Here is a 21,410-nt window from a genome sequence, read left to right as displayed (position 1 = left end):
TTGTTCCAGCAAAAGGAGGTGCGGTCAGCTCGCTGTCACTACAGGGGAGACTTCATGTGCGGACACTGCGTGTGCAATGAGGGCTGGTGAGTGAAGGACGCGCCACCCCGGGGAAGTCCCCCTCAGGGTCCTGACCCTGGGCACATCTTGTATGCCCAGCTAGGGGTGGGATGGCAGATCTCAGAAAGGGCTGGGAGAGGTTCACCGAGTTGTCCGGGTGATTCAGCTGAACGCATTTAGGAGAGTCCCTGCTTCAGGTGGTTTGACTCAGAAGCTTCCTGTATTGCCTAAGCTGACCTCCAACTCAGAATCCTGCCTCAGTCTCCTGAGTGCTGGGGTTACCGACCTGTGCCGTCAGACAAGCTCTGATTTAGGAATTTTTTTTTTCTTTGTATTTATGATACTGCAAAAGTGATTCATGAGGCTGGGCTACGCTATGTTGTAGCTTGGTGAGGTTCAGTAAATGTGACTTATAGTGGGCTTCACAGGCACAAGCACATTGCAAGTTGAGAAGCATCTGTCCACGGGCCTGTGGGCTGTTTCTGGTCACCGCTGTGCAATGAGATGAGGTGGCTGATGGGCGGGGGCAGAGAGCAGAGAGCAGGTGCAGGAGGGTGACTTGCCTCCTACTGTCTACTTTTTTCACCTTAAACATTGTAACCATGTGCAAAACCTACCACCTACTCAGAAATGAACTTGTAAGGATTAGGGAGATTGCTCAATGGTTAAAGCATTTGCTTGCAAAGCCTGCCACCCCTGGTTCAATTCACAAACCAGTCACATACACCTGAATCAAAAAGTGGCACAAGTGTCTGGTGTTGATTTGCAGTTGTAAGAGGCCCTGGCATACCCACACACACATAAGTAAATATATATTTTTGTTGTTGTTGTTGTTATTGTTGTTATTGTTGTTGTTGTGGTTTTCTGAGGTAGGGTCTTACTCTGTAGATCAGGCTGATCTGGAATTCACTACGTAGTCTCACGCTGACCTCGAACTCATGGCTATCCTCCTTCCTCTGCCTCCTGAGTGTTGGGATTAAAGGCGTGCGCTGCCAAGCCCAGCCTAATAAAACTTTTAAATGAGCTTGAAGATGAATATTATTAATAAGAGTTTTTAAAACTTCTACACAGTTGCTAGCTAGGCACATGCATGTATCAACTAATCCCAACTACTTGGGAAGCTAAGGCAGGAGGATTGCTTGAGACCAGGAGTTTGGAGCTGGACAAACTTGTAAGACTCCCTTTCAAATGAAAAAAGAAAAACAGCTAGGTGAGCCAGGTGTGGTGGTGTACACCTTTAATTCCAGCACTCAGCAGCAGAGGGAGGAGGATCCCTGTGAGTTAGAGGCCACCCTGAGACTACATAGTGAATTCCAGGTCAACCTGAGCTAGAGTGAGATCCTACCTTGAAAACAAAAACAAACAAACAACAACAACAACAACAACAAAAAGCCACCAACCCATCCTCACCAGGTAGGTAGCAACAACAAACTAGGAGATAGACAGGAAGATTGCTGCAAGTTTGTGACTAGCCTGGTCTACATACCAAGCTCCAGTCTAGCCAGGGCTACCTAGTAAGACCCTGTCTCAAAACTAAAACCAACTTTGAGACAGAATGATTGCTGTGGGTTTGAGGCCAGCTTGGGACTACAGAGTAACTTCCAGGTCAGCCTGGGCTACAGTGAGACCCTCCTGGTGACACACACCTTTAGTCTCAGCACTTAAGAGGCAGAGGTAGGAGGATTGCCATGAATTTGAGGCCAATATGGGACTACAGAGTGAGTTCCATATCAGCTTAGGCTAGAATAAGACACTACCTTGAAAATCAAATTAAAAAAAAAAAAAGACATCTTTGAGCCACTGAACAAGTCTGGCATAACTTGAGGGGTTCATTTAGTGAGGTGGTACCAGGGCCTTGAGCTTCAGGTCTCATTGCTATTTGCATGACTTGGACCTGACTCCGCCCTCTCAGAGCCTCAGTGTCCTGTTCTGTAATGTGGGAGAGTAAAAGCTCCAGCCTACGCTCCCCGGCTGTGCACAAGTGACACGTCCTCCCTCAGGAGCGGTAAGACCTGCAACTGCTCCACGGGCTCACTGAGCGACACCCAGCCCTGCCTGCGGGAGGGCGAGGACAAGCCGTGCTCAGGCCGCGGGGAGTGCCAGTGCGGACACTGTGTGTGCTATGGCGAAGGCCGCTTCGAGGGTCACTTCTGCGAGTATGACAACTTCCAGTGTCCCCGCACTTCCGGATTCCTCTGCAATGGTGAGCTCCAAAGCTTTGGCTGGTGCTGGGGGCAAGAAGGGTGACCCTGAGAGAAGCAGGGCTGGGGGTGGGATCCCCCAAATTCACGCTCAGCCCCACTCCTAGCTCCATGAATGCCTCTCCTAAGCCCTTCCTCAATCTGGACGTCTCTTCCCTCATCTACATTATTGATGCGCAAAGCCTGACAGCCACACACACTCCTGCCTTAAGACCCCCACTCCCTCAAGGTTCTCTCTAGCACTAAAAGTAGGCAGCACCCCCTTTCTACTCTCCCTCTCATAAAGTTGATGACCACCCACTTCGACCTCCAGCATCAGAAGACATTCTTTTCTCTTCCTGCTCTCTAAAGGTGCCTTGTAAGACGTAACATGTCATGTGACATAGCAAGGCATGGAACTCCGTATCCCGCCAGGGCTGGGGACCCAGGCCATGAGCGCATAGTCAGGTCACAGCTGGGAAGGTGAGACATGGGCAAGTTGGTAGTTGGACGAAGGAGACTAAATGAAAATGCCAGGCTGGAGAGATGGCTCAGTGGTTAAGGCATTTTGCTTATAAAGCCAAAGGACACAGGTTTGGTTCCCTGGTACCCACATAAAGCCAGATGTATGTGTCTGGAGTTCCTACGCAGAGGTTAGAGGCCTTGGTGTGCCTGCTCTCTCTCTCTCTCTCTCTCTCAAATAAATAAAAATTTCAAAAAAGAAAATCCAATCATCAAATAAATACAAATACTTATTAATTCCCCTTGGCATACCACCGGAGGTCAGAGCTTCCCTTTCCTTTCCTTTCTTTCTTCTTCTTCTTCTTCTTCTTTTTTTTTTTTTTTTGTTTTTGTTTTTGTTTTTGTTTTTTGAGGTAAGGTCTCACTCTAACCCAGGCTGACCTAGAATTCACTATGTAGTCTCAGAGTGGCCTCGAACTCCCAGTGACCCTCCTACCCCCTATCCCCGAGTGCTGGGATTAAAGGTGTGCGCCACCACGCCCAGCATGCCCCAGCTTTGCGACCCCCTCCTCCATTCTTGGTTTTGCCCACCACTTCTTCTCTTCCGCTGTCCACCCTTGAGCATAGTTAGAGAGGAGAAAGAGTGAAGCTGGCACATCTGGAGAAAGGCAGACATTTGGCACAAGTGGAAATAGGAACGGGAAGGGGATATAGATGCCTGTGGGGAATGAGGTGGGGCCAGAGTGCAGGAGGCTTGGGTTCTAGTTCCAGGCAGGACTCGATCCTGTGGACAAAAAGGGAATATTGTTGTCTTTTTTTTTTTTTTTTTGAGGTATGGTCTCACTCTAGCCCAGACTGATCTGGAACTTTATTTAGTTATTTATGAGAGAGAGACAGAGAGAGAGGGAAAATGGGAGTACGCTAGGGCAGAATGGAGGGGGAGAGATGGAGGGGAGGAGATTTCAGGAAATTGAGGAAAAGGCGATTTTTCCCCTTGGTCCCCAGAGGCCCTCCCTAGCAGATAGGCATCTTTGGACTGCAAGTGTGAACACTGGTCTCCCCGTTTTTTTTCCCCTTCTCAACAGACCGTGGACGCTGTTCTATGGGACAGTGTGTGTGTGAACCTGGCTGGACAGGCCGCAGCTGTGACTGTCCCCTCAGCAATGCCACCTGTATCGACAGCAATGGCGTAGGTCTGGGCATAGAGCAGGCATTGTGGGTAGTAGAGGGGACCTTGGTCAGGGCCATGCACCCTCTCCAAGAGAGAAGCCAGCGGAGAGAGGAAAGGGGAGCTGGCAAGGATGGGACCCAATCTGCTCACTATTGCCTCCTCTGGTCGCAGGGCATCTGCAATGGGCGTGGCTTCTGCGAGTGCGGCCGCTGTCACTGCAACACGCAGTCACTCTACACAGACACCACCTGTGAGATCAACTATTCAGCGGTGAGGCCAGGAGCACTGGGATGTGGTCATGAGAACCCCAGGCACAGGAGAGAGTGGGAGGGAGGAACTAGGCCTGTTGTCATCAGAGGTGGCCCAGGGCACCAGGCTTGGACAGTGGGGCTCACCTGGCGCAGCCCCTAGCTGCTCCTCCTATTCCCACCCAGATCCGCTTGGGCCTCTGCGAAGACCTACGCTCCTGTGTGCAGTGCCAGGCCTGGGGCACCGGGGAGAAAAAAGGGCGCACGTGTGAGCAGTGCAGCTTCAAGGTCAAGATGGTAGATGAGCTTAAGAAAGGTAGGGAATGCCAGGGCGTGGTGGCACTCACCTTTAATCCCAGCATTTGGGAGGCAGAGATAGGAAGGTCATCATGAGTTCCAGGCCACCCTGAGACTACACAGTGAATGCCAGCTCAGCCTGGGCTAAAGTGAGACCCTACTTCAAAAAAGAAAGAAAGTGGGGGGGGGGGAGGAAGAGAAAGAGAAAGAAAAAGAAAGAAAGAAAGAAAGAAAGAAAGAAAGAAAGAAAGAAAGGGAAAGAAAAGAAAAGAAAAGAAAAGAAAAGAAAAGAAAAGAAAAAAGAAAAGAAAAGAAAAGAAAAAGCAACAAACAAACAAAGATAGGAAAAACCTGAGTTTGGTGGCACACACCTATAACCCCAGCACTCAGGAAGTAAAGACAGGAGGATCAGACGTTCATGGTCATACTCACCTACATAGCAAGTCCCAGCCCCGTCTAGGCAGGGTACACTAAGCAAGAACAGAGTCACTCCTCTGGGTAAGGGACCTGGAATCTGAGGTAAGGTCACACAATCTAGACAGGGATTTTGAACAGAGCCGGAGGATCCACAGAAACCAACAGTGGGGAAGAGGCTGGGGAAATAGCTGAGCAGTTAAAGGTGCTTGCTTTCAAAGCCTGCTGCCCTGGGTTCAATTCCCTTGTACCCATGTGAAGCCAGATGCAAAGTGGTGAATTTATCTGGAGTTTGTTTGCAGTGGCAAGAGACCCTGTGCACCCATTCTTTCTCCCTTTCCCTCTCTGCTTGCAAATAAATAAAAATTAGGGCTGAAGAAGTGGCTTAGCAGTAAGGCACTTGCCTACAAAGCCAAAGGACCCAGGTTCGATTCTCCAGGACCCATGTAAGCCAGATGCACAAGGTGGTGCATGCATTTGGAGTTTGTCTGCACTGGCTAGAGGCCCTGGTACACCCATTCTCTCTCTCTCTCTCTCTCTCTCTCTCTCTCTATCTGTATATCTCAAATAAATAAATAAAATATTTTTTTAAAAAAACTAACAGGTGCCAGGTGTGGTGGCACATGCCTTTAATCCCAGTACCTGAGAGGCAGAGGTAGGAGGATCACCATGAGTTTGAGGCCACCTTGAGAGTACATAGTGAATTCCAGGTCAGCCTGGACTACAGTGAAACCTTACCTCCCAAAACAAAAAACAAACAAACAAAAAAACTAACAGGGGGTTTCAAGCCCAGAAAATGTACAGTTTGAGCAGGAGGCAGTGAGCACACAGGATGGTCCAAGGCGTACAGCTGAATAGGGGACCCAGCGCCTGGGGAGGAGGCGCCAGGCAAGGTGTGGGGTGTACCCACAGCAGAGGCATAGACAGGGCACGTAGTTTGGGCTCTGGAGTCCACAGCTTCTCCCTTAGAAGGTCAGCTCCACTGGCTGGACACGCGGCTTGTGGAACACACCCAGCTCAGGGAAGTGGGGGAGGTAGAGGGGCAGGCACTGGGCAGACAGGGCAAGTCCACCTTGTCCTGCCCCTGTGCCAGGGGAGGACCCAGTGTGGGGGTATTTACACTCTTCCCCTGGCCCTGTGGTGGGCAGGCTGGGTGGCAGAGGAGGAAGGACCAGGCTCTAGGGTACGCTTGGGGGGGGGGGGGCTGGGGCTTAGGTGCCGTGCTGACTGTCTGTGGGTGCAGCGGAAGAGGTGGTGGAGTACTGCTCCTTCCGGGACGAGGATGACGACTGTACCTACAGCTACACCGTGGAGGGCGACGGCAGCCCCGGGCCCAACAGCACCGTCCTGGTGCACAGGAAGAAAGGTGAGCCCTCGGCGGATGGGTGCGGGCACGGTCCCCGGCAGCAGAGCAGAGACGCAGACAGCGCCTCTCGCTCCTCCTCTCTCCCTCTAGACTGTCCTCCCGGCTCCTTCTGGTGGCTCATCCCCCTGCTCATCTTTCTCCTGCTGCTGCTGGCGCTGTTGCTGCTCCTCTGCTGGAAGTACTGCGCCTGTTGCAAGGCGAGTCACCCCACCACCACCCCTCTAGCTCTCCACCCTCTGTGGCTCCCCTGCAGCCCGCCTAGAGATGCAGCCCTGGAGGCAGGCTACCTGGACTCAGTCCCAGCTGAGAGGCTTTAAGCAAGTCACTGAATCACTCCATGCCTCTGTTCACTCATTGCTACAGTCGAGATAGTAGCCATCTCGCCCAGTTCCCAGAGCCTTTGATCGAATCATGAAGAGGGTTAGGTATTAACTGGAGCCTCAACCATATCTCTATTTATTATTATTTTGGTTTTTCGAGGTAGGGTCTCGCTCTAGCTCAGGCTGACCTGGAACTCACTGTGTAGTCTCAGGGTGGCCTCGAACTCATGGTGATCCTCCGACCTCTGCCTGCCAAGTGCTGGGATTAAAAAGGTGTGCACCATCACGCCCAGTTCTATTGTTATTATTTATTATTATTATTATTACTGGGTTTTACAGGTAGGGTCTCACTGTAGCCCAGGCTGACTTGGAATTCACTATGTAGTCTCAGGGTGTCCTTGGACTCATGGTGATCCTCCTACCTCTCCCTCTGTGAATGCTGGGATTAAAGGCGTGAGCCACCATGTCCAGCTCAACCCTATCTCTTATCTTCTAGGCCTGCCTGGCACTTCTCCCTTGCTGTAACCAAGGTATGGGGCTGGCATAGGCATGGGCAATGGATGCCCAGTTGTTTTTTCCCCAAGCTGGGATGGAGAAGTGGGGATGGGACCAGGAGCAGAGGAGTGGGAGGCTCTGGGTCTCACCTGAGGGGTGTGGGGGAGCATGTCCAGGGAGGGATCAGTGCTGAGGGCCTTTCCCCTACAGGTCACATGGTGGGCTTCAAGGAAGACCACTACATGCTGAGGGCAGACCTGATGGCCTCGGACCACCTGGACACACCTATGCTACGAAGTGGGAACCTCAAAGGGCGGGACACGGTCCGTTGGAAGATCACCAACAACGTGCAGCGTCCTGGCTTTGCCACCCACACTGCCAGCACCAACCCCACAGAGCTGGGTGAGGGCCAGGGCTGGGTGCTACAGCTCTTGACATGCCCTTGGGCCCTTAGGATCTCCTGTGCTGTTCCTGACCTGAGATCACAGCATTCCTGTTTTCTCTGAGTAGTGGGTGCAGACCTGAGGCTTGGTAGAAAGCTAGTCTGCAACCCCCCTGTTATGATAATACCACAACCTCAGGTCTGGGTGTATCTGGCCCACTGACAAACAGCCAACCAGTTGCTCCCAGCATGGATCCTGGAGGGTCCTCTGCACTGCCTGCAGGGAGCTGATGTTGCCCATCCCTCCTGCCTGCCCCCTAGTGCCCTACGGGCTGTCCCTGCGCCTTGCCCGCCTCTGCACCGAGAACCTGATGAAACCTGGCACTCGGGAATGTGACCAGCTGCGCCAGGAAGTGGAGGAGAATGTGAGAACCTGAAGCAGCTGAGGGGGGGCCAGGCATGGGTGCGGTGGAAAAGCCGAGGGCTGTCGTCTCAGAACCTTGACTTTTCCAAGCAGCAAAGAGAGAGGGGTTCTTGTGGACACATGCCTGCCATGGGGTCACCCTGGGTGGCAGCGGAACCTCGATCTCAGGACTTAGCCCCCAGGCATGTGACAACCAACCCTGAGAGTCCCCAAATCCAGCTTCACAATGTTTCCTTGCCCCATAGCTGAACGAGGTGTACAGACAGGTGTCCGGTGCCCACAAGCTCCAGCAGACAAAGTTCCGGTGAGTTCTAGAGGACCCCAGGTCAGGAGGGGGTGCCTGGCCACACTGAACCCTTCCAGCCAGGGTTTCCAGGTTTGCTTTGTTGCTGCTCATTCAAGCCCCCAGAGGGAATGTGCCCCACCCCGGGGGGGGGGGTCTTGTTGCTCATGGCCCTCTCTTTGTCTCTACAGGCAGCAGCCCAATGCTGGAAAAAAGTGAGTTGAAGATACGTGGGTGAGACAGCCCCATTTCTGTCCCCTCTGTCTCCATCTCCAGCCTCTGCTCACAGGCATGTCTGGACCATAGGAAGCGAGGGCCACATGTCCCTCATGGGTTAGGTTCAGCATTCCTCCCCCTCCTGGATTGTTCATCAGACAGATACTGGTGGGAAGCACTTACCACAAAGCAGCCCCTAGTTGGCAGCAAAGGCACACAGGCCAGTTCCCCTGGCACCAGATAGAGCCTGGGGCTCCTCCTGTCTGGGGGCAGATGCCCTCCTGCTGAGCCTGCACAGCAGGCAGGCTACCAAGCCCGTGGGCCAGCCGGGCTCACAGCTCCCACCCACCTCTTCTGGGTCCTGCCCTTCTGTGGGAAGCATGAGAAAGGGCTCTTTGCAGACAGCAGAACTACAGTCGCAGCCCGTGGCTATCAGTGAGCAAGGATCCAGCCAGTACCTCTGGTGCTCATTATGGGCTCCAGGTGTCTGCCCATCTCAGTCTGCCCTCTTGGCAACTGTGGGAGGGGGGAACCCTAGCTATTCCCATTTTCTTTCGTTCTTTCTTTCTTTCTTTCTTTTTTTTTTTTTTTTTGAGGCAGGGTCTCACTCTAGCCCAGGCTGACCTGGAATTCACCATGTAGTCTCAGGGCGGCTTTGAACTCAAAACAATCCTCCTCCCTCTGCCTCCCGAGTCTGAGTGCTGGGATGAAAGGTGTGCGCCACCACGCCCGGCTGCTATTCCCATCTTCTGATGAGGAAACTGAGGCTCAGAGAGGTTAAGTGATTTGCCTGAGGTAGCCTAATTGCCAAGGGCCAGAGTCAGGATTCGAACCCAGACAGTCTGACCTGAGCGTCTTTGCTTTCCCATGGCCAGACCCTTCTGGGTGAGGTGGGCAGGAGAGCTCCTTGCTGGGATCAGAGGTGCAATGGTGTTCCAGCTGCAGCTTGAGGAAAGTGTAGCCAGCACTGGGCCTCTGGTACTGCCTGGTATTGAGGACTGTCCACTGTCTTGCATTTTGACCCCCTCCCCCACCCTGGCCCCTCCCAAACCAGGCAAGACCACACCATTGTGGACACCGTGCTGATGGCGCCCCGCTCAGCCAAGCAGACCCTGCTGAAGCTGACGGAGAAACAGGTGGAGCAGAGAGCCTTCCACGAGCTCAAGGTGGCCCCTGGCTACTACACCCTCACCGCCGAGCAGGGTGAGCAAGAAGGTCCCCGCGCCGCTCCCCCACCCTTCCCACCCATGTGGTCCCCAAGACCCCCATCTGACTCCCATCCTAGATGCCCGGGGCATGGTGGAGTTCCAGGAGGGGGTGGAGCTGGTGGACGTGCGTGTGCCTCTCTTCATCCGGCCCGAGGATGACGAGGAGAAGCAGCTGCTGGTGGAGGCCATTGATGTGCCTGTGGGCACTGCCACCCTCGGACGTCGCCTGGTGAACATCACCGTCATCAAGGACCACGGTCGGTCAGGGTGGGGGTCAGGGAGGCAGAAAGGGGTGGGGCTCTGGGCTCATTGGGCCTCTTGATATCCAAAGTACAAGTCGGGGCTGGAGAGATGGCTTAGTGGTTAGGTGCTTGCCTGGGAAGCCTGAGGACCCCGGTTTGAGGCTCAGTTCCCCAGGACCCACGTAAGCCAAATATATGTCAAATATATGTGTATATATATATATTTGAGAAAAATATATATATTTGTCATTGTCTCAAATATATATATATATATTTGAGAAAAAGGGCACACCTCTACAAACAAGCTCTAGACTCATGCACCACTTTGTGCATCTGAGCCATCTCTCGTGCCCCAGCCCCTCAAATTTTTCCGAAAGACTTTTCCATCCCATTCTTCTGTCGTCTGGGGTGTTTTGAAGGGAGGGAAGGTGAAGAGAAGGGATTGAGAGCAGGACCCTCTAACCGGCACCCTGGTTCCTTGCAGCCAGCGGGGTGGTGTCCTTTGAGCAGCCCGAGTATTTGGTCAGCCGTGGTGAGCAGGTGGCACGCATTCCTGTCATCCGCCGTATCCTGGACAATGGCAAGTCCCAGGTCTCCTACCGCACACAGGACAACACAGCACAAGGCAACAGGGTACGGCTCCAAGGATGGGTCGAGAGCACATGTCCCTAGCAGGAAAGAGAGACTGCCCAAGGCCTTGAATGCTGGTGGTGACCCCTGACAAGGATGCATCTGCCATCTTTGCCAAGAGTGGCTCACCCAAAGTGCCTGTGACACACTGAGAGAGGCCTCACCACTGTTAGGGATCCAGGCCAAGGGGCCTATTTCCTTCTCGATGGGCCAGGAACCTATTCAGACCGTTCTTGTCCAACCTTCAATGACCTAGGGTAGCTAAGACTTTCTTAGAAAAATGGACCCTGAACTGGGTGTGGTAGGACGTGCCTTTAATCCCAGCACTAAGGAGGCAGAGGCAGGAGGATCCCCATGAGTTCAAGGCCAGCCTGAGACTACATATTGAATTCCAGGTCAGCCTGGGCTACAGTGAAACCCTACCTCAAAGAACAAAAACAAAAAACTAAAAACAAAAGAAGCCAGGTGTGGTGGTGCATGCCTTTAGTTCTAGCACTCGGGAGGCAGAGGTAGGAGGATCACTGGGAGCGAGGCCACCCTGACACTACATAGTGGATTCCATCCAGGTCAGCCTGGACTAGAGCAAAACCTTACTTTGAAAAAACAAAACAAAACAAACAAAAGCAAAAACACAAGCTGCCTCTCCCTATTTTTCTTCAACCTGTAAGCTACCCTTCTTACATAGAGAAGGTCTCTGCCAGCTACCAGCCTAGCTAGCCAGCTATGCCAGGAATGAAATATTTGTTCAAAGTGTCACCTGGCGCTTCCTTTGTAAAAAGGCCATTTTCTTCCTTGGTAGTACACACACACACACACACACACACACACACACACACTGAAACACTTTACCCTGCAGGAAGGGCCTGGGACCTGGCAGTACCCAATATTTCAGAGCTACAATGTGGGGGACTGTTCTTTCCCTCCTGGGTAGGCCTATAACCAAAGCCAATTTTCTGCTGGGCGTGGTGGTACATGCCTTTAATCCCAGCACTCGGGAGGCAGAGGTACAAGGATCGCCTGAGTTCGAGGCCACCCTGAAACTACATAGTGAATTCCAGGTCAGCCTGGACTGGAGACCCTACCTCGGAAACAAAACAAAACAAAAAGCTAATTTTTGGACTATGAGGGAGACTCTGTGAGGAGTGTCCACCTATGTCTCTAAATCCCAGCTCCGCAACAACTGCCTACGTGAGTTTAGGCAAGTTCCTTAATCCTCCATGGGGCTGTTTTCTCATTTGTAACAGGGCAATGATAATCTCTGCTCTCAGAGATATGACGGTTAAGCAAGCTAATATTTAAAGGATTTGATGCCAGGAGGTGCTGTGTAAATATGAGTCATTTTGTGTCCCCCAGAGACTGTGTGATACAATGACCCAATGTGTCCCTCTCGACTCCTAGAAGATTGTTGTTTCTGAGTCACCTCATCCCCCAACCCTGGTTTGGCCCCTGGCTCTTCCCACTCCCAGGACTATGTCCCAGTGGAGGGCGAGCTGCTGTTCCTGCCGGGGGAGACCTGGAAGGAGCTGCGGGTGAAGCTGCTGGAGCTGCAGGAAGTAGACTCTCTCCTACGGGGCCGCCAGAGCCGCCGCTTCCAGGTCCAACTCAACAACCCCAAGTTTGGGGCCCGCCTGGGCCAGCCCCACGCAGCAACTATCATCATCGGAGAGCCAGGTGGGCAGAGCCAGGGGTCAGTGTAAACAAGTGGAGGGAGAGACTAGGGACCTCTCAGCAGAGCTCCGGCATCGTCAAACACACCAGAACACTCAAGCTAATGTGAACTTCACATAGGGACAATGTGCACTAACACTGTGTCCCTGCAATATCTGACGCATACTTATTGCCACAAAAAAAAAAAAAAGAAAAAAAAGTGTGGCGCACGCCCTTAATCCCAGCACTCTGGAGGCAGAAGTGGGAGGATTGCTGTAAGTTTGAGGCCAGCCTGAGACTACATAGTGAATTCAGGGCTAGAGTGAGACCCTACCTCAAAAAAACAAAACAAACAAACAAAAGTAGCTGGCATGGTGGCGCACACCTTTAATCTCAGGACTCAGGAGACAGAAGTAGGAGGATGATCACCACAAGTTTGAGGCCACCCTGAGAAGGCTGAGGTAGGAAGACTACCATGAGTTATAGGCCAGCCTGGCTAGAGTGAAACCCTTGCCTCAAAACAAAAATAAAAAGCTTTCTGCAATTCAAATTCACCTAGCCATCCTGCCCTTTAGCTGACTGCCTTAGTCTCAACCAGAGGGCAAGCCACATGGCCAAGCAGCCTGATGCACCCAGCCCTGGGTCAAGAGTGAGCCAGTTAGCTTCTGTCAGATCTTAGCGTCACTCCTCCAGAGAGCCCCTGGGGCCTCCCCTCAGCTTGCCCTGATGCTGTTGACATCAGCTAATACCCAGAGGGGTAGATGGGCAGCATCTCAGTGGAACCTCTGGGTCTGGAAGCCTTGGCTGTTTAACTGAGTCTCTATCATTTCCTGGTGGTAAAATTGCCTGAGTCAGCTATCCCACTGTCCTAACCCTAGATGAAATGGACCGGAACTTCGTAAATCAGACCGTTTCTTCATCATCACTAACCCGTGCAGATCTGGGCGCCCCACAGAACCCCAATGCCAAGGCCGCTGGGTCCAGAAAGATCCATTTCAATTGGCTGCCACCTCCGGGCAAGCCAATGGGGTACAGGGTAAGGTGAGGGGCTAATAGGGAGGTGTGGCACCCACCCGACCTTCGGGAGATGGGCCACCCTGAGGAAGGAAGGGGGCATGCTTGGTATCAGTGGGCAGAAGGAACCCTGTCTATGCCCCTGCAGAAGGCGAGATTCATTTGTGAGCTCTTCAGGCATTTCTCCTTCCCTGGAATAGGGACCTCCTTGCTGTGTGGGATGCCCTCCACTCTGTCCTCACAGCACCTGGCTCATGAGTGGCTCCTCCCCACAGGTGAGGTACTGGATCCAGGGTGACTCCGAGTCTGAAGCCCACCTGCTGGACAGCAAGGTGCCCTCTGTGGAGCTCACTAACCTGTATCCGTACTGTGACTATGAGATGAAGGTGTGTGCCTATGGGGCCCAGGGCGAGGGTCCCTACAGCTCCCTGGTGTCCTGCCGCACGCACCAGGAAGGTGAGTACTTGTCATATCTCTCCATCATCTCCGGCTCCCTTGCTGGCAGGATGCCCAGCCCTCCCTTCCCTGCCACCCAATATGTTACCCTCCCCTTGCCACGGACCCACTGACAGATCTTTTTCCTCCCATTCAGTGCCCAGTGAGCCAGGACGTCTGGCTTTCAACGTGGTCTCTTCCACGGTAACCCAGCTGAGCTGGGCCGAGCCGGCTGAGACCAATGGCGAGATCACCGCCTATGAGGTCTGTTATGGACTGGTCAACGAAGACAACCGTAAGGAGCAGGTCCCCACCCCCTTCCTGACCCCCGGGAAAGCCACTGTGAAAGGGAAGGGACAGTGAGCTAGAGAAAGGGACTTTCCTGGGCACTCCAGGCCCTTTGTCCCAGTCAGTGGATAAGCCTGAGGCATCTTGAGGTTTTCTGTCAGGTCTGTGCTAGGCTGCATTCTGAGGGATTACACAGATCCACTGAAGTCCTTGGCTATGACACACCTTCTCTTACAGGTAACCAAAGTGACTCAGTTTTACATGATTCTCTTAGGGCCGAAATAGAGACAACAGAGTTACCAGGATATGAGACAGAAAGATCACTTCAACTCAAAAGTTTGAGGCAAAAAAAAAAAAGCCGGCCATGCAAGGCGTGATAGTGCACACCTCTAATCCCACTATTTGGGAAAGCAGAGGTAGGAGGATCACCAAGAATTTGAGGCCACTGTGAGACTACATAGTGAATTCCAGATCAGCCTGAGATAGAGTGAAACCCTACCTCAGAAAAAAATACATATATTTCATTCAACAATTTAGTGGACAATCCTTGGAGGCCAGAGCACCTGGCAGAACTATTTCTTCCCAGGCCTGGAAGAGACGTGCAGGTGAGCATCCCCTGCGAGAGCATGATGGGAGCATAGCAGGACAGGTACAATCACAGGAACTCTTGCTTCCGCTGGTCACTCTCAAGGAAGAGGTTCTGACCACCCCCATACCACCCTGTGAGCCCAGGGACAATGGGACTTTCTGGACATCAGGCTTGTGAGGAAGAAGGGAATATCTTATCAGACAGGCAGCCAGGCAAGAAACTTACAGGCAGCTCTGTTACACCTCTGGCTTGGCTTGACCTTGCAAGGCTCAGCCCACTCTCAGGCTACCGCTGGAGAATGCTCCTGACCTGGTCTTTAACACCAACAGTGACCCACAACTCCACGAAAGGTCATTCCCAACAGTCTTATTATAGTTGTAGCCTTCTTGGTTGTCAGGGATGTGACTCCTCCATTCCACTCCACTCTCGCCCCCAGGCCAAGGCTGTCTGTGCTTTTGTGTGTGTGTGTGTGTGTGTGTGTGTGTGTGTGTGTGTGTTGAGGTAGGGTCTCGCTCTTACCCAGACTGACCTGGAACTCACTTTGTAGTCCCAGGCTGGTCTCAAACTCATGGCAATTCTCTTGCCACTGCCTCCCGAGTGCTGGGATTAAAGGCGTGTGCCACCACACTTGGCTATATTTTTTAAAATATTTTATTTTTATTCACTTATTTTATTAGACAGAAAAAGTGGGACAGGGAGAGAGAGAGAGAATGGGTGTGCCAGGGCCTCCAGCCACTGCAAATGAACTCCAGATGCATGGGTCTCTTGTGCATATGGCTAATGTGGGCCCTGGGGAATCAAACCAGGGTCCTTTGGCTTTATAGGCAAACTGCTAAGTCATCCATCCAGCCATGGCTATGCTTTTTAAAATTATATATTTTGATGGCTTAGCGGTTAAGCACTTGCCTGTGAAGCCTAAGGACCCCAGTTCAAGGCTCGATTCCCCAGAACCCATGTTAGCCAGATGCACAAGGGGGCGCATGCATCTGGAGTTTTGTTTGCAGAGGCTGGAGGCCCTGGCACGCCCATTCTCTCTCTCTCTCTCTCTCTCTCTCTGCCCCTTTCTCTCTGTCTGTCACTCTCAAATAAATAAATAAATAAATAAATAATTTTAAGCCGGGCGTGTGGTGTACACCTTTAATCCCAGCACTCGGGAGGCAGAGGTAGGAGGATCACTGTGAGTTTGAGGCCACCCTGAGACAACATAGTGAATTTCAGGTCAGCCTGGGCAAGAGTGACACCCTACCTCGAAAAAAAAAAAAAAAATAGCCAGGAGAGAAAGAAAGACAGAAAGAGGGAAGGAGAGAGAGAGCTATTTTATGGGTGTGCCAGGGCCTCTTGCCAATGCAAATGAACTCCAAGACACATGTGCCACTTTGTGTATCTGGTTTTATGTGGGTACTAGGGAAATGAACACGGGCTGTCAGGCTTTGAAGCAAGTGCCTTTAACTGCTAACCAATCTCCCCAACCCAATATCCACTTTCTTTTTGGTTTTTCAAGGTAGCGTCTCAATCTAGCCCAGGCTGACCTGGAATTCACTCTGTATTCTCAGGGTAGCCTCGAACTCATGGCTATCCTCCTATTTTTGCCCCCCAAGTGCTGGAATTGAAAGCGTGTGCCGCCATGCCCAGCTCCAACTTCTACTTTTTTGACACAAGGTCTTACACTTCAGCCCAGGCCAGCTGGGACTCACTAAGTCGAGGCAAAACTCCTTCCTGTATTAGTCTGGGATTACCAGTATATGCCACCACGTTCAGCTGCCACTTTTCTTTCTTTCTTTCTTTCTTTCTTTCTTTCTTTCTTTCTTTCTTTCTTTCTTTCTTTCTTTTTGTTGTTTTGTTTTGTTTTTCCAGGTAGGGTCCCACTGTGGCCCAGGCTGACCTGGAATTCACTCTGTATTCTCAGGGTGGCCTCAAACTCATGGCGATCCTCCTTACCTCTGCCTCCCAAGTGCTGGGATTAAAGGCGTGTGCCACCACACCCGGGTTTTTCCAACTTCCTTTTTTTTTTTTTTAAGATTTTATTTAGTTATTTATTTATTTGAGAGAGAGAGAGGGGGAGAGAGAGAGAAAACAAATTCCAGATGTGTGCGCCACCTTGTGCATCTGGCTTACATGGGTCCTGGAGAATTGAACTGGGATCCTTTGGCTTTGCAGGCAAACGCCTTAACTGCTAAGCCATCTCTCCAGCCCATTTTTCCAACTTTATATTGGCAGTTTCCATAATTACAGACAATAAACAATGATAATTCCCTATTATCTCCCCTTCCCCTCTCAATTAATATCTCTTTTATTTTGTTATCTTTTCCTCCTATTATGAAGATCTTGTGTAGGTAGTGTCAGACACTGTGAAGTCATGAATATCCAGGCTATTTTGTGTCTGGAAGCTTACATTGTAAGCAGTTCTGCCTTTCCTTTGGCTCTTACATTCTTACCGCCACCTCTTTTGCAATGGACCTTGAGCCTTGGAAGGTGTAGTAGAGATGTCTCGGTCCTGAACACTCCTCTGTCACCTCTTTGTGCATATGTATGGCTGGAGAGATAACATAACGGTTAAGGTGTTTGCCTGAAAAACCAAAGGAGCCTGGTTCAATTCTCCACAACCCACATAAACCAGATGCACAAGGGGGCCCATGCATCTGGAGTTTGTTTGCAATGGCTGAAGGCCCTGGCACACTCATTCTCTCCCTCCCTCCCTCCCTCCCTCTCTCTCTTTCTCTGCCTTTTTCTCTCTCAAATAAAATATATATATACACACACACACACACATACATACATACATATATATATGTTTTTCAAGGTAGGATTTTGCTATAGCCCAGGCTGACCTGGAATTAGTCTCAGGGTAACCTAAAACTCATGGCAATCCTCCTACCTCTGCCTCCCAAATGTTGGGATTAAAGGCGTGAGCCACCACACCTGGCTTTTTGTTACTGTTTTTTTTTGTTGTTGTTGTTCATTTTTATGTATTTATTTGAGAGTGACAGAGAGAGAAAGAGGCAGAGAGAGAGAGAGAGAATGGATAAATCAGGGCCTCCAGCCACTGCAAACAAACTCCAGACATGTGCGCCCCCTTGTGCATCTGGTTAACGTGGGTCCTGGGGAATTGAGCCTAGAACTGGGGTCCTTAAACTTCATAGGCAAGCGCTTAACCACTATGCTATCTCTCCAGCCTTTGTTACTGTTTTTGAGACTGAGTCTTATTCTAGCCCAGGCTGGCCTCAAAGTCATGGCAAATTTGCTTCCCCACTTCAGCCTCCCAAGTATAAATGCTGGGCGTGTTCCACCATGTTCAGCAAAGGGCAAGCTATTAAAGTGTGGGTGGGTGTGATGACATTTTTAATCAGCTTAATAGTAACACAACCTGGAGACTAACTTTTTTTTTTTGATTTTTCAAGGTAGGATCTTGCTCTAACCCAGGCTGACCTGGAATTCACTATATAGTCTCAGGGTGGCCTCAAACTCATACCAATCCTCCTATCTCTGCCTCCCTAGTGCTGGGATTAAAGGCGTGCACCACCATGCCCGGATCAGACTAACTTCATTTATTTATTTGTTTATTTGACAGAGAACAGGGGAGAGAGAGAGAGAATGGGCACGCCAGGGCCTCCAGCCACTGCAAGCAAACTCCAGATGTGTGTACCCCCTTGTGTGTCTGGCTAATGTGGGTCCTGGGGAATTGAACCTGGGTCTTTTGGCTTTGCAGGCAAACACCTTAACCATTAAGTCATCCCTCCAGCCCTCAGACCAATTTTTTGAGCAGTTGTCTGCTAAGGGTACATGTCAATTCAATCACTTACCACTTTTCAGAATTCTCTGGACATCTTAGGAAACTGAGAGATTCCCTGATCTCTGTGGATTCTATGGTTCCTGGTACCTCTGACAAAGTGGGCCCCATCCTTGTATGCCTGGTCAGTGCCTGGAATTCACTTCAAAGTCACTAAGAGCAGGGCTGGAGAGATGACTTAGTGGTTAAGGCACTTGCCCATGAACTCATATTCAAATCTCCAGGTCCCATGTGAGCCAGACACACAGTGACGCAAGCAGGCAATGTCACACATGCGCACAAGAGGGGGGCGCCCTTGTCTGGAGCTTGTTTGGAGTGGCTGAAGACCCTGGTGTGCCCATGCTCTCTCTCTCTGACTCTCCCTCTCAAATAAATAGAAATGCTTAAAAAACATAAAGTCACCAAGAGAGCACTTGGCACTCTGGCTTTCTGCTCTCCCAGAGCATGGGTGGAGGACTGACCGACTTTTGCCATCATAGATGTGATGTTGCCAGTCCTGATCCTCCTCAGCATGAAACTGGGGGCTGGGCTATTGGCCATAAGCACAGGGTGGGAGGATGTCATCCCAGAAGCACCCTTGCCTAACTAAGCAAGCCTCATGTGGAAGTGCTCTACAGGACCATCTGCTAATAGGTAGAGGTGGTGGCAGTCACGTTGGGTCGAGGGCCGGTTCTGCTACCTCGTAATGAGTCCTTTGGAAAGAGCTGGTGACATCCCTATGCTCTTCGCACCCAGGTTCTAAGGACTCAGCAAGTGACAGGAGCTCAGCAGCTGCATGCTCCCTGCTCAGCCCAGGGCTAGTGCAGGGCTGTCTAGCCATCCTGTTAGATCACAGATGAAAGTGGGACCAAGCAAGAACCTGGGCGATTCCTCTGAAGTACTCTCCCTGTCCCAGGACCCATTGGGCCCATGAAGAAGGTGCTGGTGGACAACCCCAAGAACCGGATGCTGCTCATTGAGAATCTGCGAGAATCGCAGCCATACCGATACACGGTGAAGGCACGCAATGGGGCGGGCTGGGGGCCTGAGCGAGAGGCCATCATCAACCTGGCCACCCAGCCCAAGCGGCCCATGTCCAGTGAGTGATGGCTGAGGAGGTGCAGGGCGGGCTGGGGGGCGAGAGACCCCGGCTGGGGGCCTAGCTCACCTCCTCCTACTTTGCAGTCCCTATAATCCCTGACATTCCAATCGTGGATGCTCAAGGCGGAGAAGACTATGATAGCTTCCTCATGTACAGCGACGACGTTCTGCGCTCCCCAGCCAGCAGCCAGAGACCCAGTGTCTCTGATGACACTGGTGAGTGGGCTCTACTAAGGGAAGGTGGGGTTGTGGGTGGGGCTGCCCCTGGTGTCCAGAGAGAGCAAAGGGACTGGTAAGTGCTAGAGGTCAATAGACGTCTCCTCTCAGCCTCACAAGATGTCCAGAACCTATAGTTTGTCATGGAGTATGCAGAGAGGACAGAGCTGTTGTGGACCACATGTGTCTACCTGTGTATGAAGATATATGAATATTTATTCACCTAGGGGACAGAGGCACATATACAAAGGTTTGTGTACGCAGAATGATAGCTTTGCAGCAGTTTTGCCAGCTGTGCCGTGGTCAGGTCACTCAGGCCACTTCTCAGGGGCAGGCCTATGTGAGACCAGGTGGTATGGCGCAGGACCCTCCCACATCCTTGGTAAAGATGGAAAGTCAGTGAGGTAGTGACAGACCCACTGTCTCTTTTCATTCCCCCTTGAGGATCTGTATAATATGATTCGAAAGGAGCCCTCTGCTCTTTCCTGGGCATTCTAAGTACCAACTTTTAGCTCAATGGTAGAGCCCTGGATGAATCTGCTTAAACCCACTGAGCCTGTTTCCTGATTTGTAAAATGAGATGCCAATCACACCGAGTAGGAAATCCTATAGGGCACGATTATCATTTACTCGTGTCTTTCTATCTGCCTAAGGTCTCCAGTGTACATACACTGCCCCCATACGGCAGAGCCTGGGCTTGCTAAACTCTTTTGGGGCGGGGCGGGAATACAGGGGACTTTAATAATAAAGTCTTTAGAAGCCGGGTGTGGTGGCACACGCCTTTAATCCCAGCACTGGGGAGGCAGAGATAGGAGGATTGCCGTGAGTTCGAGGTCACCCTGAGACTACATAGTAAGTTCCAGGTCAGCCTGACCTACAGTGATACCCTACCTCGAAAACCAAAAAAAAAAAAAAAAGTCTTTAGAATGTAGCGCTGGGCAGCCTGGAATTCGCTACATATAAACCAGGCTGGTCTCAAACTTGCCAGATCCTCTGTTTCTGCATCCTGAGAGCTGGGAGCGAAACTGCTTTTGACGTGCGACAGTTATAAGAGCCAGGAGTCCCTGCTCAATTGCTACTAGCACCTTGGGGCTTCTGGAATTGTCCCTGTAAACTGGAACTGGGGACAAGGCAGGCCCGGGGCGAGATCACTCGCCATTGGACAGATGAGAAACAGACTCACACTGGTTAAATAACCAGGGAAGCTTCACAGCGGGTGACAGCGGCCAGGCTCCCCCAATTTCTCAGGCTAGTGGCCCGTCCTTGAGCCGTGTCCAAAGCTGCACTCGCTCCTACGGAAAGGCTCCAGCAGGGAGGGTTTCTCCTGTCGCCGGGCTTCCCTGTCCCTGCAGTGCAGACACCCACAGCCCTGGACTCAAGAGCTGGGAGGACGGGCTCCGCCAAGGCGCCACCGGCCTCCTCCACTCGGCTCTCCCGGGCGCCACCGCCTCGCGCCCCCCCGGCGGTGCCAACGCGGCCCTTCGTTGTTCCCAAGGCGGCGGCTGGAAGTTCGAGCCCCTGCTGGGGGAGGAGCTGGACCTGCGGCGCATCACGTGGCGGCTGCCCCCGGAGCTGATCCCGCGCCTGTCGGCCAGCAGCGGGCGCTCCTCCGACGACAGCCGCAGCGCTGGGGGCGCGGATGGGGAGGGCGGCGGCCAGACCCGCAGCGCAACGCCCCGGCCCCCGGGAGGTGACCGCTGGTCTGGTCCCGTCCCATCCTGCCGAGACTCGCCGGGCGCCCGCCCGGTGACGGCCTGGGCCAACACTCGCATGGCCTAGGGTCTCCCATTTCGGCCAGGACCCAAAACTGCACGCAGACAAGCTTCTGGAGCCACAGGGTGCCAGGAGCAGGCGGCTTGGGCTCTCCCTGGGGAGGACAGAGGCAGTGACCTCCGTGACATTCCTGCCCCACTGGGGGCACACCACTTCGGAAGTCCGTTGTGTCCAGGGGAAAAC

At 52.1% G+C, this 21,410-nt stretch overlaps 1 protein-coding gene across 4 annotated transcripts in view; it reads left to right on the top strand.

The window, feature by feature from the left end:
* Itgb4 (integrin subunit beta 4) overlaps positions 1-21,410 on the top strand; it is a 36,240-nt gene that overhangs the window by 11,078 nt on the left and 3,752 nt on the right. For 3 of the 4 annotated variants that reach the window (XM_045158226.1, XM_045158225.1, XM_004655187.2), the window contains exons 12-32: positions 10-86; positions 2,061-2,263; positions 3,788-3,891; positions 4,045-4,143; positions 4,308-4,437; positions 6,076-6,198; positions 6,289-6,395; positions 7,015-7,048; positions 7,224-7,415; positions 7,717-7,820; positions 8,065-8,123; positions 8,294-8,317; positions 9,373-9,521; positions 9,604-9,783; positions 10,253-10,401; positions 11,865-12,069; positions 12,924-13,081; positions 13,335-13,515; positions 13,652-13,789; positions 19,054-19,236; positions 19,323-19,454. In XM_045158226.1, the coding sequence (XP_045014161.1) occupies positions 10-86; positions 2,061-2,263; positions 3,788-3,891; positions 4,045-4,143; positions 4,308-4,437; positions 6,076-6,198; positions 6,289-6,395; positions 7,015-7,048; positions 7,224-7,415; positions 7,717-7,820; positions 8,065-8,123; positions 8,294-8,317; positions 9,373-9,521; positions 9,604-9,783; positions 10,253-10,401; positions 11,865-12,069; positions 12,924-13,081; positions 13,335-13,515; positions 13,652-13,789; positions 19,054-19,236; positions 19,323-19,454 (2,731 nt within the window). Of the gene's footprint in view, positions 1-9; positions 87-2,060; positions 2,264-3,787; positions 3,892-4,044; positions 4,144-4,307; positions 4,438-6,075; positions 6,199-6,288; positions 6,396-7,014; positions 7,049-7,223; positions 7,416-7,716; positions 7,821-8,064; positions 8,124-8,293; positions 8,318-9,372; positions 9,522-9,603; positions 9,784-10,252; positions 10,402-11,864; positions 12,070-12,923; positions 13,082-13,334; positions 13,516-13,651; positions 13,790-19,053; positions 19,237-19,322; positions 19,455-20,949; positions 21,145-21,410 lie in introns of all 4 variants that reach the window. The other variant, XM_045158227.1, reaches the window with a different exon arrangement.

The sequence above is a fragment of the Jaculus jaculus genome, chromosome 9, assembly GCF_020740685.1.
Source record: "Jaculus jaculus isolate mJacJac1 chromosome 9, mJacJac1.mat.Y.cur, whole genome shotgun sequence".
Lineage (NCBI taxonomy): Eukaryota > Metazoa > Chordata > Mammalia > Rodentia > Dipodidae > Jaculus > Jaculus jaculus.
Note: the sequence above shows the minus strand (reverse complement) of the source record. Positions and strands in the feature narration are given on the sequence as shown.